The sequence below is a fragment of the Stegostoma tigrinum genome, chromosome 4, assembly GCF_030684315.1.
Source record: "Stegostoma tigrinum isolate sSteTig4 chromosome 4, sSteTig4.hap1, whole genome shotgun sequence".
In the NCBI taxonomy this organism is placed as follows: Eukaryota; Metazoa; Chordata; class Chondrichthyes; order Orectolobiformes; family Stegostomatidae; genus Stegostoma; species Stegostoma tigrinum.
The window spans coordinates 42,707,749-42,725,983 of record NC_081357.1 but is presented as its reverse complement, the minus strand read 5'-3'; the positions used below and the strand labels follow the sequence as shown (position 1 = coordinate 42,725,983).

The window sequence follows — 18,235 nt, the reverse complement described above, 5'->3', positions numbered from 1 at the left end:
GAAAGATCAAATACCTTGACATAATATTTGAAATTCTCAGAAATGATTATTTTGCATGTGTTAAACTAGTTGCAGTGAAGACAGATTAAGTGCTATCCAAACAAAAAAAAATGGTGTGCTTCTCTTGAATAAGCATTGGGTACGAAATTTAAATGTCAGTCAGCCCTTTAACAAACCTTGGGGCCTCTATTGGTACCAGCTTCAACTTTCCCTAGTAAGGCAGCAATTTTTGCCAAAACTGGGATTAACTGGTATTTCAGCAATCTACAATTTCTCAGACAGGAATTCAGCTAGTGTGAAATGTTAGCAAACTGCCATTTGTACCACTCCTTGACTGACTATAACGGCTTCAGATGTTGTGTTTCCGTTCCCATGGAATCAAAAATGAAGTTTGGTACATAATTTGTATGGTCAAAAGGCACATCACTGAATTTCACTTGAATAAGCTGTAGTCTCACTAGAAGATTTGTACTTGCATTCAACAATGTACTGTGTAGTATACATTAGTTAATGTTACAGTTATTTTCAGCTGTGATTGGGTTTATCCCAATACAGTTTCAGCCTGACCTGCTTTAAACAAAGGCAACTCTTTGAAAATTATTTGGCTTATCTTGATGCCTAGAATAGCTATGGATTTAACAGAAGAAATAGATCTGTTGCTGAAGCATCAAATACAAAATTGAATTCTAATAATTGTGAAATGTTGACAATCCTCCAGGTACAACAGAACTCCAATTTGCTGTACAACTGAGCACATAAAGAAACTTATTCCAGGAATAGTTCTGAAGCGGAGAGATGGTGAGCACTCCATCTGGGCTACTGACATCCAATACCATACAGATGGCTTGGAAAATTCTTTTGGTGACTGTACCTTTTAACTTGTACCCCAAGCAAAGAATTATTTTTGGAAGAGATGATGCATTGTTTTAAACCAACAGTGTCATTCATTCTCATTTTTCAAGTTGTTCTATCTTTATTGGTACATAATTTTATATAAATAAATTACAACACACATATACTCTTAATACTAACGATCTCAAAATCCAATTAGTCGAAAGTTTCTGTGAAGGGAATTTAATATTTTTGGCTGATGTGAAGTTTGCTGGAGGAGGCATTTAACCTGGCAAAAGTCACATGGATTGCTTTCCCAACCTACTGCCAACTGAATGCCTTAAGTGGGAATTTAATATTTTAATAAAGGGCTCCATCCTGTCACTGGTAGTATTAAACCGAACAGCACGTGAGAGGCCCGCTGCACAGTAAATATGACAAACTATACCTTACAGGGTGGTAGCCTTCTTCAAAGGCACTGTGTCTGATAGAGGGACCTGGCATCAAGAAGTGACAGCAGTGTAGGGTCGGCGTGCCATTCATTTGTCCTAGCTACTGAATCCTTCATTTCAAAGATACTGACCTCATGATTCTACTGTCATTATTACTGTGGCCTGGAGCATTGACACTGGGTCTTGAGTGAGTGTGGAACCAGCAGCAGCCACCATATATCTGGTGGCGCTGCTGTTCAACCCAAGCTGCCAGTCTCTGATTAGCTAACAAGTTTTGATGGGTAGGACTTCTGCCTTTGGTTCCTTGATCCTGGGAAGGATTTGCTGCTGACCAGTTAAGAGCCTGAATGGTACTCACTTGAGTAGATAGTTGCCAATGCTCTTCCACTGCTGGGTGAGACAACAATTCCTTCCATTAGATTTAGCACTGTAAAGTCTGTGCCACTTCTGGCAGGGGTACACATTACTTCTCTAAGTCTAACAAGTTCAGGTACAAATTGGCAGGTGTAGAAAAGTTGGATTTAGAGACACCTGTAAGTATACGGTATAGTACTAGAGTTTAACCCATTAAAACCATTAGACTTACTGGGTTCTGAACAATTATTTCAATGGCTAAATCTCAAGAGCTACTTTTCAATCTTCACGGACTATGTTTTTGACTTTATTCTCACCAGCTGCTGTTTCAGACCATGCGGTTACACAGTAACATTACTTTCTGCATTTGTGTTACTTTTTTTGGGGTGTTTCTTCCTTTGAAAGATAAGATAGCACAAATAGTGAAGATTTCATGAATACAATATATTTCAGTAAATCTTTTAACTTGGAAATCTATAAATTTGTTTTGTTAATTTATTGTAAACAAGTCTGCCATCCTCTGGATCTTTCTGTGCATTCACCAAAATAGATAATTGATAAATTCATGTAAAAATGACGTATATTTTAACAGAAACTAGTAAAGATATAATTTGTAAATAGCTTCTTAAAAAAAATGTAAAAATTGAATGTAAAATGCCAACTGTCATTTAGGAAATTGATTTGTAGATTATCTACAACTTTTTCTTCTGTGCCTCGATGCATAGAAAATATTTAAGACCCTGATTCCCACCCATTTACGGAAAGTCATTTTGTGTGGCCTCTCCTCTCAGCCTATTGAGTAAAACAACTGGTTATAAGTTCCAATAAATTTGGACAGCAATGTATAAAGTTACATGATGAGCAAGCATTGAGGAACCTACTTGCCTGAACATTTGTGAAACAACAGATACCGGTTTCTGGCTGTTTGCTCATTCGTATCTCCACCCCTGGGCTCTGTGCCCCACCCCCACCCCCACCCCTCAGCCAACATTTGGACTCTGCTCCCTTCCTCACTCCCCACAAGGTGCAACTCAGTCTCGACCCTGATGGGTACTCAGCATGGTGAATAGTCACTGCTTCACTGGCATGACATTCTCCTGCAAAGTGGCCAGAGAATTACCAGAGTAGTTTCTCCAGCTATGTCTATCCCTTCTCCCCAGCATTTTGCTCCTTGAATCACAGATTCTGCCTCCACAAGATTCAGAGGAAGGGAATCTGTGATGAGTAGAGCTGGAGCAATTTGCACTGGGGAGATAGACTCTCTGATTGGACGAGCAGCTGCTTACAATGTATATGAATGTCTTTTGTGGACATTTTCAGGGGCAAATTTGTTTGCTGCCCCCATGTATTTTGAGTTTTGCAGCTTATCTTGTAGTGCATCCATTCCTGCACAAACATCCAGTATCAGTCTGCCCATTAAGATATGACTTATAACATAGCTATCAACAACTATGTGTAAAGAATCCCAACCATAGTGACAGGAATACCCTTGTCAGCGTCCATCATTTAACTATACTGGCTGGACATGGTCTTAGTCACAGTAATCTTTCCTGGCTCTCAGATATCAGATTGTTGCATGTGTCAAAGAGAAATGAATTTCAACCACGGCCTCTGGATATGTAGTTTTGCCCAGAGATCAAAAAAAGCCTTTTCAACTGTTTACTGTTTGCTCAGACCATTTCTGGGTGCAGAGGGGACAGGTTGCATCTGAACAGGACTGGACAAGTATCACTACGGGGAGGTTCACTGGTGTTGTATGGGATTGTTGGAATGGGGTATTATGAGAAGGGAGTTGTATCATATTACATAGAAATGGACTGAGATTAATGATAAATACAAAAGCAAGTTCACAAGGCATGTGTGTAAATGCACAAGAGCACAGTGAATAAAGTTGTGAGTTAAATGCACAAACAGCCATGCTATCGTGGCAACGACAAAAATATGACTTAAAATGACGACAGCTGTGTGAAAAAATATCAAAAATATTAAGATAGACACAGGAAACTAGGAGGTGATTGAGCTTGGAGGGATTGATTAGGGAACTATTGCAATGTTGGAAAGAGATGTCCTTTTGAGGGCAAGGACAGAGTCTTTTTGGCTGGAGTTGCAAAGCAAAAAGCATATGATTACGCTATGAGGCATATTCTGTGGGTCTCCATATCATGAAAAATGGAGGAGCATATCTGCAGGGAAATCACAGATGTGCAAAAGCAAAAATGTTTTGGGGACTTTAATTACCTGAATATTGCTTGGGATGAAGCTATTGAATAGTGTGTAAAGAGGAGAAGGCATTTTGTTCCTGGCCTGACAGTAAAGGAGGCATTTGCTGGATCTGAAGCTGAAGAATGTCCAAGTGCTTGTGAGGGAACATTTGCTTTGAGTGATCAGTGAATTCTAAAATTTAGATTATTAGAGGAGAAGAACAAGGGTCGATCTAATTAGAACATCTAAACTGGAAAAGGATCAATTTAAATGGTATGACAAAGGACCTAGCCAAAGCAAATGGAATCCAGGACCTACAGGAAGAACGGTAATGAAATAGAGTCAGCCTCAAGCGGGAGATGCTTGAGGTACATGTTAAGTATATTGCAACAAGCATGAAAGGCAAGGGAATCAATGTTTTGGATGATGAGAAAAATAGAGAAAATTCTGAAGCACTTCGCATAAACTCTTCATGTTCGGGCCAGGCCAAATACAACAGGTTGAGAGCGGAAGTGAAGAGAAAAATAATACAGCAAAGAGATAAGGTGATAATAGGACTAAACCCCAAAATCTTCTGGGAGTGCACAGTTCGGACAACATCAGACAGAGTATTTGCAATACATGGATTCCCTGAAGTATTGGTCACAGATAACGGGCCATTTTTTACCAGCAGGGAATTTGAGTATTTTCTTAAGTTGAATAGTTTTTGATATATAAGGACAGATCCATACCATCCATCATCCAATGATGTGGCAGAGAGCACTCCGAACTTTGAAGGCTTAAAGAGATAGCCTGCAGCTTCACTTGATGCTGAACTGTCTTGGTTCCTATTTAAATATAGGGCCACCCCTCATGTAACTACGCAGTTGCTAACAGGCTGCAAACACCACACCATCTGATCTTCACAGACGTGCAGGGGGAGGATGAAGCAGCATTAGGAACACCAATGGTGGACATAAGACTCTGCTAAGCAACAGAGACAGATACTTCAGAGGACAAAGTTTGGTGTAGGAACCACAGGAATGGCCCTGCATGGGTAAAAATCATGGTCGATGTGAGGTCAGGTCCAGTGAAGTTCAAATAGGAGCAACAATCCAGAACAACCACATGGACCTAATGAAAGCTGCAAACTCACAAACGGTAATGGAGCAAAACATGGTGAGCTCCTGAACATCCCCTCTGACTGTTCTGAGTAGGTTCTCCCTCTCTTTCAGCATTGAAGGTACCTCAGAATCTGAGATAGACACAGCAGGTGTTGCTGCCTTGACACCTTTGCCACCTGAAGAGAATGAATTTCTTCAGATACATTCCAGGCACAAGAGGTGAGCTACAGTATGTTACACACCATTTGTATCAGAGGCAGAGTAGGTGGAAACTGACCTGGTGCTAAAACACCCCAGGAGGAGCTACCAAAAAGAGAACTGGCCTCTGTCTTTAGACCCAGAAGAGAAGGGATGTAGTGATTGTAATGAGATTAACCAGGTGGCTCTCAAAAAATATGAGTTCCCTGATTAGGGCTGTTAATCTGTCCTGTCAGGGAGCCCTGGCTGACAGATAAAAACAGGACTATTAGGCATCCTGTTCACTTTGAGGGAGCAAGATCAGTGTCAATGACTTTCCACATGTAAATAAAGGATGACTTGGTAATGGGATACAGGTCTCTGTGGAGTTATTTCATTTGGGATGGGCTGCAAATGCTACTCTTGCCAGTAACATCCACATCCTGTAAATTCATAACTTAAAACAGAAAATACTTTGTATCTATGCTTTTCAGGAATAGGATACTGACAAAGTTATGGGGGTATAGATTCGGTGAATAGTAAGAGTATCTTCCCTCATGTGAGGGAGTTTAAAACTAAAGGGCATATTTTTCAGACGAGAGGTGAAAGTTTTTGAAAGGACATGAGGGGCAAGAGTTGGCCCAGTAATCTTGGCAATCAGGGACACCATCCAAATTGCAGAGGAAGGAACAGAAGCACCAATGAAGTCTGTGGACTTAGTGGCCCTCATTACCTTGAAGCTGCAACAGTGCAAAGAATTTTGTGTTTGTCTATCTGTCTTCATGGGCAGGAGCATGTTGGCTGCTTTGGTTAGTCAGACCCACTATCCTCAGGGCATGCTGAGGATGCACACAGACTTGTACTCCATTGCACTACTCATTGTTCCTCAGGACCTAAGGTATGGCAATAGGGTAGTGTGAAACATTGAACCCACTGCAGGTCCTCTTCCACATTCAAGGAGACAGTACAGTACTGGGAGGCACACATTGGTGGATGAACCACAAACACCCAGCTGCAAAGTCTCCTCAGGACACTGCAGATGTGGCTAGGACTCCCACTTCCCTGCCCAGCTCTGACTTATGGACATCCAGGCTGAGGAGGATCAACTTGTCCATTGAGATACAAGCGTTCTTGGGGCCACCCGATCAAACTTGCAGGGCTACCAGGTTCCGTTGCTGAACAAGTTCCCTTCACTCCAGCTACGGAACAAGGAAATATACCAAGATGAGGTAGGAGGGACTGGAAGAAGAAAACTCATTTAGGGCACTTGGGTGGCACAGATGAAAATGGCTTGTACATGTTTCTCAGCTTATGGGGTGTAATACATAAAGAGAAGTTCAAAACCATAGGATGTCCCTGGGTAAGGCAGTCTCCATGTCTGTGTCCTGTACAAAGCATTGATCTGAGATCAAAATTCTTTCCCTTTTTAAGGCCTTGAGTTCAGAATTTCCTTCCCTTGCAAGTTGTTACCTACCCCACTTACTGTGAGTATGTTCGCAGCCATTTTCTTCACCATTTCACATTTTGAATTTGCAACACAAGAGAAAGCAAGTGAGTGCTCCTGTGCTAGTGGTTTCCAGCCTCAGCCCGAATGTGTCAGTGAGCCCCCAGACATTCACAATCCCTCCTTTAAGCCTCACATTATCCTGAGTCCCCACTCAACCCATCTACACAGATCTATATTTGCTCACCTCCACCACAACCCAACCCCCAGCCCCAGTATATGAAGTGAAACTGCACGCCATGGTCATTCACTGCCTCCCAGTTCCTTGAAGCCAGGGTTCTCCTGACTATGCTCAGCCCTCCCCCTCCTTTCCAAGCCATGTTTTATAATATGCCCTTAGCCCCTTGCAGATATTCTTCCCCATTCACAATTGTACTCTACCCTTCACCAATACCCTGAAGACTCCAATCCCAAAGGCCAGCCTGCTGAGAATCAATCCCATGGCTATGGTTGCCTTTGACCCCACCAAGTTCCCCCTTTCCTCTTTTCTATGGATGGAGCCAATGGACTGACCGTGTCCTACTTTGACCAACCTGACTCGATTGTCCTGACTGGTGCATATATTTTGACACTCCAACCCCTCCCTCTGGACTGTCGGCTATGAAGCCAAAAGACTGACCCTGACTCACTGTCTGGACTGCAGAGGCACACGTAGCCATCCTGAGTAAAAATAGGCAGCAGTTATTGCCCATCCCTAATTGTCCAGAGGGCAGTTAAGTATTGATCACATTGGTCGGGGTCTGGAGTCACATGTAGGTCAGACCAGGTAAGGATGGCAGTTTCCTTCCCTAAAGAACATTAGTGAATGGGATGGGGTTTTTTTCCCCCAATAATTAGCAATGGATACATTAAAAAATAGACTCTTAACTCCAGGTTTTTTTTTATTGAATTCAAATTTCATCATCTGCTGCACCAGGATTCAAACATAGGTTCACAGATCATTATCTGGATCTCAAGATTAACAGTCTAGCCTTAATACCATTAGGCCATCATTTCCCTCAGAAAATTGTGAGAGTTGGAGATACAGTAATTAGGAAGAACCTGTTTCCCTTTGCAGAGAGTTAAAAAAAAAGGGGTCATCGATTCAAGCTAAGTGGCAGAAGGATTGGAGAGGAAGTGAGGAAAAACTTTTTAATGCAGAGGGTCATGGGTGTCTGGAATTCATTGCCTGAGGTGGAGGCAGAGACCAAAGCTGTTCCAAAAAGTACCTGATTGTGCACCTTAAGTGCTGTAAGCTGCAGGTCCAAGTGCCATGTGCAAGAAGAGATAATGGGAACTGCAGATGCTGGAGAATCCGAGATAACAAAGTGTGGGGCTGGATGAACACAGCAGGCCAAGCAGCATCTCAGGAGCACAAAAGCTGACGTTTCGGGCCTAGACCCTTCATCAGAGAGGGGGATGGGGGGAGGGAACTGGAATAAAAAGGGAGAGAGGGGGAGGCAGACCGAAGATGGAGAGAAAAGATAGGTGGAGAGGAGAGAATAGGTGGGGAGGTAGGGAGGGGATAGGTCAGTCCAGGGAAGACGGACAGGTCAAGGAGGTGGGATGAGGTTAGTAGGTAGGAGATGGAGGTGTTGCTTGGGGTGGGAGGAAGGGATGGGTGAGAGGAAGAACAGGTTAGGGAGGCAGAGACAGGCTGTGCTGGTTTTGGGATGCAGTGGGGGGAGGGGACGAACTGGGCTGGTTTTGGGATGCGGTGGGGGAAGGGGAGATTTTGAAGCTGGTGAAGTCCACATTGATACCATTGGGCTGCAGGGTTCCCAAGCGGGAATATGAGTTGCTGTTCCTGCAACCTTCGGGTGGCATCATTGTGGCACTGTAGGAGGCCCATGATGGACATGTCATCTAAAGAATGGGAGGGGGAGTGGAAATGGTTCACGACTGGGAGGTGCAGTTGTTTATTGCGAACCGAGCGGAGGTGTTCTGCAAAGCGGCCCCCAAGCCTCCGCTTGGTTTCCCCAATGTAGAGGAAGCCACACCGGATACAATGGATACAGTATACCACATTGGCAGATGTGCAGGTGAACCTCTGCTTAATGTGGAAAGTTATCTTGGGGCCTGGGATAGGGGTGAGGGAGGCGGTATGGGGGCAAGTGTAGCACTTCCTGCGGTTGCAGGGGAAGGTGCCGGGTGTGGTGGGGCTGGAGGGCAGTGTGGAGCGAACAAGGGAGTCACGGAGAGAGTGGTCTCTCCGGAAAGCAGACAAGGGTGGGGATGGAAAAATGTCTTGGGTGGTGGGGTCGGATTGTAGATGGCGGAAGTGTCAGAGGATGATGCGTTGTATCCGGAAGTTGGTGGGACGGTGTGTGAGAACGAGGGGGATCCTCTCTGGGCGGTTGTGGCGGGGTGTCAGGGATGTGTTGCAGGAAATGCGGGAGACGCGGTCAAGGGCATTCTCGACCACTGTGGGGGGAAAGTTCGGTCCTTGAAGAACTTGGACATCTGGGATGTGCGGGAGATGTCCAAGTTCTTCAGGGCCGCAACTTTCCCCCCACAGCGGTCGAGAACGCCCTTGACTGCATCTCCCGCAACACATCCCTCACACCCCGCCCCCGCCACATCCGCCCAAAGAGGATCCCCCTTTTTCTCACACACCACCACACCAACCTCCGGATACAACGCATCATCCTCCGACACTTCCGCCATCTACAATCCGACCCCACCACCCAAGACATTTTTCCATCCCAACCCTTATCTGCTTTCCGGAGAGACCACTCTCTCCATGGCTCCCTTGTTCGCTCCACACTGCCCTCAAACCCCACCACACCCGGCACCTTCCCCTGCAACCGCAGGAAGTGCTACACTTGCCCCTACACCTCCTCCCTCGACCCTATCCCAGGCCCCAAGATGACTTTCCATATTAAGCAGAGGTTCACCTGCACATCTGCCAATGTGGTATACTATATCCATTGTACCCGGTGTGGCTTCCTCTACATTGGGGAAACCAAGCGGAGGCTTGGGGACCGCTTTGCAGAACACCTCCGCTCGGTTCGCAATAAACAACTGCACCTCCCAGTCGCAAACCATTTCAACTCCCCCTCCCATTCTTTAGATGACATGTCCATCATGGGCCTCCTGCAGTGCCACAATGATGCCACCCAAAGGTTGCAGGAACAGCAACTCATATTCCGCTTGGGAACCCTGCAGCCCAATGGTATCAATGTGGACTTCACCAGCTTCAAAATCTCCCCTTCCCCCACCGCATCCCAAAACCAGCCCAGTTCGTCCCCTCTCCCCACTGCATCCCATAACCAGCACAGCCTGTCTCTGCCTCCCTAACCTGTTCTTCCTCTCACCCATCCCTTCCTCCCACCCCAAGCCACACATCCATTTCCTACCTACTAACCTCATCCCACCTCCTTGACCTGTCCGTCTTCCCTGGACTGACCTATCCCCTCCCTACCTCCCCACCTATACTCTCCTCTCCACCTATCTTCTTTTCTCTCCATCTTCGGTCCGCCTTCCCCCTCTCCCTATTTATTCCGGAACCCTCACCCCATCCCCCTCTCTGATGAAGGGTCTCGGCCCGAACTGTCAGCTTTTGTGCTCCTGAGATGCTGCTTGGCCTGCTGTGTTCATCCAGCTTCACACTTTATTATCTTAGCCATATGCAAGAAGATGGGATTATTAACTAATTCTTTGTGGGATGAGGGTGTCGCTGGCTAGGCCAGAAAGGGCATCTGGGTGTCTTTCTGGCGGCATGGACAAAATGGACTGAATGGATTCCTTCTCTGCTGTATATTTCAATGGTTCTGTGGTTTGGAGAGGTAAGGTAACCCTATCAATGTGATTTTGGATAACATTTTGGAGTTAGGCACTTATGGTCGGGGCACAGCCCAAGCTATCTGGTAGGGGTCTGGTCGATTTAAGTCTTTCTGAATGCTACTGCACATTCTATTTTTACTCCCCCAGTGGCAAATATCCCCTGTGAAGTGCCCTCTACAAAAAAGTCTTCCCCTTTTCCTGGGGAATGGAGATCTGGGGATGGAGAGTGCTACATGCAGCAGTCCCAAGTAAGCATCATTTAAGTAAATTCATGGTGTACTACTCCATATGTAGTTTACGTAGCCTGGGTGAAAATGTTTCTCACATTTACGTTGAGTGTTTCAGTATGCAGCTCCTCTTGCATTTTTTATCAGGCTGCTTCACAGTTTCTGGTTGCACTTCAGGCCCATGCTCCTGATCTGTGGGTGCTCTTGGGCCTGTCCTAAGTTACAATCCAGGCAGTAGTCTGTGGAGGACGTTATTGTGTTTGACTGTCTGCACCTCTTTCCTAGTTGCATCTGTGTTTGGCTGACCATGGAGAGGGAGCATATGGTATACCCAGCATGATAGAGGCCTTTTGGGCACCACAGAGGCTGGGGTGCATCATCGCCTCAGTTAATGTTCCCTTACATAAGTGTCCGTTAACTGTTAGTTTGTAATTTTGTTACAGAGCCCCATTATAGGGGATGTTTAACCCAATTTTGTATATTTAAAGTTTAAAAGGATAAAAGTTTGCCTCGCTGCCTGGTCAACACGTAAAAGATGTAGAGAATTGCTCCTGATGTCGAGATACTGGATATCTCACACAATTCTGCCAAAAATCTTATCATTGCCTGCTGGTTCAGGCCTCTAAGACTCTGCCCATTGTTTGTGTTGGGATCTTTACATTGTTCCTTTTCTCACATTCTCCATTCATTTTTATGAAAAAAAGGTCAATGGAACTCCTTAATAACAATTAATTGTTAAGAAGATTGCACAACAAAAACAGGCCAGCAAAGCTCCAAATATGCCACCAATCTGGGCCAAGTTATCTGATCTCAGCCATTGCAGTTACTTGGGTAATACAACCACACTCAGCATGGAGAGGGGATAAGTCAATCAATGTGTCCATTACTGACTGATACTGAAACGGGAATTAGGCTAATCTGAGTACTCCAAAGTCTCAGTCTGAATCACAAACTGGCAGCCCGATTTCGATAGATCCATCACTTTCATTTGGTTCAAGTGTGCCCATGTCCTTTCCTCAGGCTGGCCAACAACTGGGTATTTTTTCATTCCCACGATCTCTGAACTATGAATCTTATGTTCCCTTACTTTCAAAAGTTGGTTTATCTTGGTGTCCTGAGACTTTGTCAGATCCACCTGCACCACAAACAAATGTTTGTGTTTATCTCAAAGCCAGCTCTACAAGCATTCAGGCAAAACTTCTGCAAAATCAACCATTAAGGGCAGCTGAAAAACATCTCCCCTGCCAAATCCCGTAACTCAACCCTCAAATGGCCAGCATTCTGGGGGGAGGAGGCATATAAAACACACCAAAGACACACTGAAGCACTACTTGAATTATAACAGCATTGACATTAATGACTGGGTTGTGCTTTCTGCCATTGCTTCAAATTGCCAACAACTTGCTTATCAAGCTGCATCATGCTGAGTCTAAATTCCTTAATTATGAAGCACGTCAGCAGCAGAGAAGATAAGAAAGCAAATCTGAAGACGTCATCTTGGACTCAAAACATTAATTCTCTCTCTCTCTTCACTGATGCTGTTAGACTTGCTGAGTTTCTCCAGCACTTTGTTTTTATTTCAGATTAGAAGTATTCTGGTTCAATTTTCTGATTGATACTGGTTTACTCATGGATTCTGAAAGCCTGGAGAAGATCAGCAGTCACTGCAGGTACATCGTTGCAGATTTGTTGGAAAAGAGAGAAGGAAGACTCCATCCTGTGTTCATTTTGTTCATTTGACCTTGGTTTTGTAGATGTCTGTGGTGGCTTAAAAAAATCTTTGGATTTTATGATAGTGTATTATCTGACTTCTCTGACTTTCTCTTCTTGCCACTGACATTTACCTTACATAATGTCCTTCAAGGTTCAGCTTTGAGTCGTTGGGATGCTATCTTCTTCACAAGTGAACATGGGTTCTGCCAGATGATGTAATGTGCTCTATTTGTATTCCAGGAATTTCTGCATTGCTTTGATTGAACCAATCCTGATGTTGATAACGTTCAAATCTTGTGCTCTGCACAGGACTCCAGTGCAACTGACTTTATTTAATCCCAATGTTCTGAAAGTAAGTTAGGTATGTGAAGATCTTCCAGATTAGTGGTGAGCAGCTTTTGGAATTCCTCTTTGGTCAAGCTGCTTTTGGGCTAAGACTTTTTTGTGATGTTTTATGGTGGTGGAAGCTCATTACCAGTGAAACATGCCAATGATTTGCCCAGTAGGCAACAGTTTCCTGCAAAGATCAATTGATATTGGTATCTCTTAGATCTATCACTGAACTAATAGCATAATTCAGAAGATGCTAACAATTTCATCTGAAAGTCTCCACATGTTTTTGTATAGGTCTTTCTGGGAAAGGTAGTATTTGTTACGATGAGATCATGCTGTGTACTTTTATTTAAGCAGTAGAACACCCTTTGCCTTGACATTTTCCCCAATGTTTTCCTAATGCTTCCTCTCCAGACATTGGGATTACAGCTGTGGCATTAAAGGAATAGTTTCTTCTTTTGGGATAACAATAAGGACTTCAAGGTCAGCATAGAACTTTTTTCTTGACATCTCTACCATAATCAAGAGTCAGAGCATAACCATTGATGACAATGGCGTATTAGTTACGGCTGAGCTCAGTATGTTGTGTCTGAGCCTTTCATTTATATCACTAAGGAGTTTTAGCACTGCATCCAAGATCCTAGCCCAATGGCAAGATCTATTTCTGGATACTATGGTGGCTATGAGTCTTGTCTTTTCAATGGAAGGTGTATCCCTTACTAGTTCCAACAACTGACCCTGCCAAGGAAAGCAGATCACAGATGGCCCATTACCTTCAGCTGTTTCATGACATCACAGAGTGAATCAAAATAACATCTGTGATGCAGGAGACCTAAAGAGGACAAATTAGGATAAGAAATGGATTTGTCTACTCATGTTTCTGGTTGAAGATGACTGCAGAGTTTAGATCTGATCCATTAGTTTTGTGATTACTTACTCCTATCTATTGCATGCTGTCTGCTGTTTAGCATGCAATGTGTCTTGTAACTCTGCAAGGGTAACACCTGATTTTTAGGTACGCCTGGTGCTGCCCCTTGATACCTTCCTATATGCTTCATTAAACTAGGTTTGATCTCTTAAAAAAAATTGTGTTTTTTAAAAATTATGGTCTGATTTAAGAAAGATCTGTTTCGAAACCAGTGTTTTTCTAGGATTGCTATGTTTGAAAAACAGGTGTGGTGAGCATCATTTAAACAGCTGCCTAATCAAGCTGTAATTGAAGTTTGCAGATGAACTGGCACTGAGGGGCTCTGTATTCAGATGGCGCTTTGGTTGGCGGCAAGAATTTGATTTGTCAATTATCAATAACAAAAGCCTTTCACCTGCCAACAACTACATGGGTGGTTCTCAAGTAATTGAAGAGGTTGAGGTTAGGAATAAGATATCTAGGTATCTTCCACCTCAGGAGCTGTTCTGGTTTTCTGCAGTAATCCACTTTGACCTGAAGAAAACTAGCTTATCATTCCTACAGCAGTTGCTGCAAGTTATGACTTTTCACTGACAAGTGAAGCAGCCATGCTGTGCTCTTTGTAAACCAGAGGAAGTATTTGGATAAGGATGAGAAGAAGTATTCTGATCAGCTAAAAAAAAACCTCAAAAAATCAAAGTCAATTGAACTGCTTTCCTATTTTACCTCAATGTACTTTTCTTTCCCCTGCGTCCGTCTGTGTGCACATAAGACAGAGTCTTAAGAAGCTTTAATTGGTAATGTTACTTGCTGATGGTTTATAAGGACTTACATGTATTTAGGTTCAAATGACTTAAAAAAAACACTAATACTTGTTAAGTGCAGAAACCCGCTTTGAATTTTCTAACAACCAGAGTTTGAAAATCAGTTAAACTGGGGAATTTTGCATGGTTTGGAATCATTAACTTTTGTGATAATTCCAGAAACTGCAGCACACTACCTCAGTGAGTCATGTCATCGCTCAGTTCAGTGATAATGTTCCAGTAGGGATTAAAAAGCCATAATGTTACAGACTGAAAAAAAGTGGATGCTGAAAAATGGAAACAAAACCAGAAGTTACTAGGAAAACTCAGTAGGTCTGGCAGTATTCTGAAGAAGGGTCATTAGACCTGAAATGGTAACTCTGCTTTCTCTCCACAGAAGCTGCCAGACCTTCTGAGCTTACAAATTGTGTTGGGTAAACAATTCTGTAGCTGCTGTTGATTGCCCATGGTGGCTCATTCATGCTCAGTTTTGAGCTGCTAGATCTATTCAAGGTCTGTCCGATTTAGCACAGGGATAGTGCCACAAACACACACATTAAAAAAAAAGTGAATCCTGGTAAGGACAAAGTCAAGATTTTCTTCTTCTTGTTGATATTTCATTATCTGTCACAGACCCAGTTTTAGTAGCTACATTCTTTAGGAGCTGGTCAGCAATGGTTTCATCAAATTACTCGTGAAGGACAGCCATAGTACATTCTGTGCCTTTCCCACCCTCAGTGCATCCTCCAAGTGCGTTCAGCAATGGGGGCTGGAAGGTTGCAATCAGCAGTTGATTAGCTGTAAGGTATGATTCTGTGAGAATGAGGGTATTAGGCTGCTTGACTACAGTGTGGGATGGCTCTCTCAGATGTTGGGAAAGAGGACTTTGCAAAGAATGACACATCTGCAATTGCTGTTGTCCTTTGTGTTGTCAGGATGGATGCTGGGCGGACTGCACAACTTCATTACTTTGTAGCTGCTTGATACAGCTGAGTGTCTTGCTAGCCCATTTCTGACAGCAGTTAAGAACCAATCACATTGCTTTTGGTCTGGAATCACCTGTAGATATGACAAGCTAAAAATGGCAAATGTCCTTCCAGAAAGGATATTAATGAAACAGTTATCAGTTTTTATAAAACAAACAAATGAAAGCAAAATACTATGAAGTTTGAAGATCTGAAATTAAAACAAACTGCTAGAGGCTTACCAAGTCTGGCAGCATCTGTAGAGACGTACAGAGTTAATGTTTCAAGAACAATATGGTTTTTCTTTGGAATTCACAAGTCTCTCTGTCACTTCCTGTTTTAAATAATGGGCCATACCTGTTTGATTAGTTAGCAGAAACATTTCTGCACATCTTTCCTCTAACATTTTTACAAAACAAATAGCTTGAAATTTGAGTATGTAATAGTTGAAATAACACCAGATTATTATTGATTTTAACTTGTGAAAACTTAGGAAATGAAACGACACCTCCAAGAACCAATAATAAAAAATAATGTTTGCAGACCTCTCATGGAAAGTTTCACACCCAGTCTGTCCTTTCAATGCTGACATTTTTGTGTTTCACTGCTGACAGACACTGCATATGGGACAAAATAACTCACATGGACCAACAGCAGGCAGGTGGGACGTGTTTAGGTGGGAATTATGTTCAGCATGAACTAGTTGGACTGAAGGGTCTGTTTGCGCACTGTACAACTGTATGACAATGACGATATTAAAACAAAATCACAGCAAAGGATTCTCTTTACCATGCAAAAGCCCAGATATTCCACAATAGTAATGCTAAACTCAACTGCAGTTCTGCTGCAGCCCAGAACATCCCAGTACTGTAAAATCCAAAAATTATTTTCCTGCAGTTAAAATACCTCTCTTCCTTTCAGTGCAGCTAAATACCAATACCCCAAACATTTTTGCCAAAGGAGGGCAGAATAAAACAGGAAAAGGGAGTGTTAGAAATCACAGTGAAAAGGAATAGTGTATCTTGTGCTAGCAATTTTCTATTCTTACACAATAGAAAGAGATAGGACAGAAAAAAGGGTAAATCCCTTGCTGTACCCAATTTCTTACCAAACCTACTTGTCCAAATGAGCAATCCTACCAGTTCTAATTTCATTGCAACCAATTCTCAATTGCACAAAGCGTATCTATCAATCATTTACAAGGTGCAACCATTAAATGGAGTAACTCTCCCTGTCTCACAAAAATTCAATCGTATGCGACTTACCATAAATACTACCTTTTCAAGTTTTCTCACCTCTCAATGGACATGTGCTGAAAGTATCACAAAGATCACAGGTGCCCAAACCCACTGTAACGATTCTATTCCCTGAAACTACTATGGGAATACACGGCTGCATTTAGGTGGCTGCAAGACCTGTCTTACTACACTTCCAGCAGCACAGTGAGGCTCAAGGAATCTTGAATTTCCTCAGATATCCAACTACATCTTGTGTGCCCCCTACTAAACATGTTCAGCTGAAAACTGGTAGCAATCAATTAATATGAAGTACATAAATAACATTGGATATGAGAACTTCCAATGATTGTGCAATCCAATCCCAAATCACCAGCATGCTATTAATTAGTAATTGTAATTGATTTATTCAACACATTACACATTAGTGGCTCTCATGTTATCCCTGACAACATAATTCCAGAAATTCACAACTCTGGCCCCCAACCCAAATGTAGTAGGGTAGAGCGTTAAGATGCAGTTAAGTTCTAAATTATAATGGCAAGGGTTTTTTTTTAAGATTCCTAGCTTTCATCATGTAATTGCTTTGCTACCTCTAACCTCAGGAATATCAGAATGTGTATCCTTCAATTCATATAATCAACATTAGATGAACAGTAATTTTGTGGTAAAGTCACTGGACTAGCAATCCAGAAGCTAATGCTCTGTGGACATTCCACCATGGTAATTTAACTACTAAATCTAAAACAGAAAAAAAGTCTTAGTAAAGTGCAACCTCGAAAATTAGCATTGATCATCATAAAGAACAGATTTTGTTCAGTGATGTTCTTTACAGAAGGAAATCTGTCATCTTTACCTGGTCTGGCCAAGTGGTTCTAGATCCATAACAATGTAATTGATTCTTAACTGCTCTCTGAAACGGTGTAGCAAGCTACTCAGTTCAAGTACAATTAGAGATCGGAAACAAAGTTAGCCTTCTGAGAATCCTATGAAAGAAAAAAAGGGTGATCTCTAAAACTTAAAAAAAAAATTGCGTACTTTTTAAATTTAATCAAAAATGTTGGCTCTGCAATGATTAGTACCTGGGACTTTGATGTTGTGGCCATCTTGGAGACATGGATAGAGCAGGGACAGGAATGGTTGGTGCAGGTTCTGTCAAGGACAGTATTACGGTGGCAGAAAGGACGTTGATATGGACTCGTCTACTGAGGTAGTATGGGCTGAGGTTAGAAACATGAAAGGAGAGGTCACCCTGTTGGGAGTTTTCTATAGGCCTCCGAGAAGGTCCAGAGATGTTGAGGAAAGGTTTGCCAAGATGATTCTGGATAGGAGCGAAGGTAACAGGGTAGTTGTTATGGGGGGCTTTAACTGTCCAAATATTGACTGGAAACGCTATAGGTCAAGTACGTTAGATGGGTCAGTTTTAGTCCAATGTGTGCAGGAGGGCTTCCTGACACAGTATGTAGATAGGCCAACAAGGGGTGAGGCCACTTTGGATTTGATTCTGGGTAAAGAACCAGGCCAGGTGTTAGATTTGGAGGTAGGTGTGCACTTTGGTGATAGTGACCACAGTTTGGTTACATTTACTTTAGTGATGGAAAGGGATAGGTATACACCACAGGGCAAGAGTTATAGCTGGGGGAAAGGCAATTATGAGGCAATTA

General features: G+C 42.9%; 1 protein-coding gene across 10 annotated transcripts in view; it reads left to right on the top strand.

The window, feature by feature from the left end:
* Nucleotides 1–18,235, top strand: part of slc2a12 (solute carrier family 2 member 12) — an 85,506-nt gene that overhangs the window by 61,196 nt on the left and 6,075 nt on the right. For 6 of the 10 annotated variants that reach the window (XM_048532000.2, XM_059645303.1, XM_059645297.1 and 3 more), the window contains one exon: nucleotides 719–861. The exons of 1 other annotated variant lie outside the window; for it this stretch is intronic. In XM_048532000.2, coding sequence (XP_048387957.2) covers nucleotides 719–861 — 143 coding nt within the window. Of the gene's footprint in view, nucleotides 1–718; nucleotides 2,103–18,235 lie in introns of those variants that run through there. 3 more of the 10 variants (XM_048532005.2, XM_048532001.2, XM_059645301.1) reach the window with 2 other exon arrangements.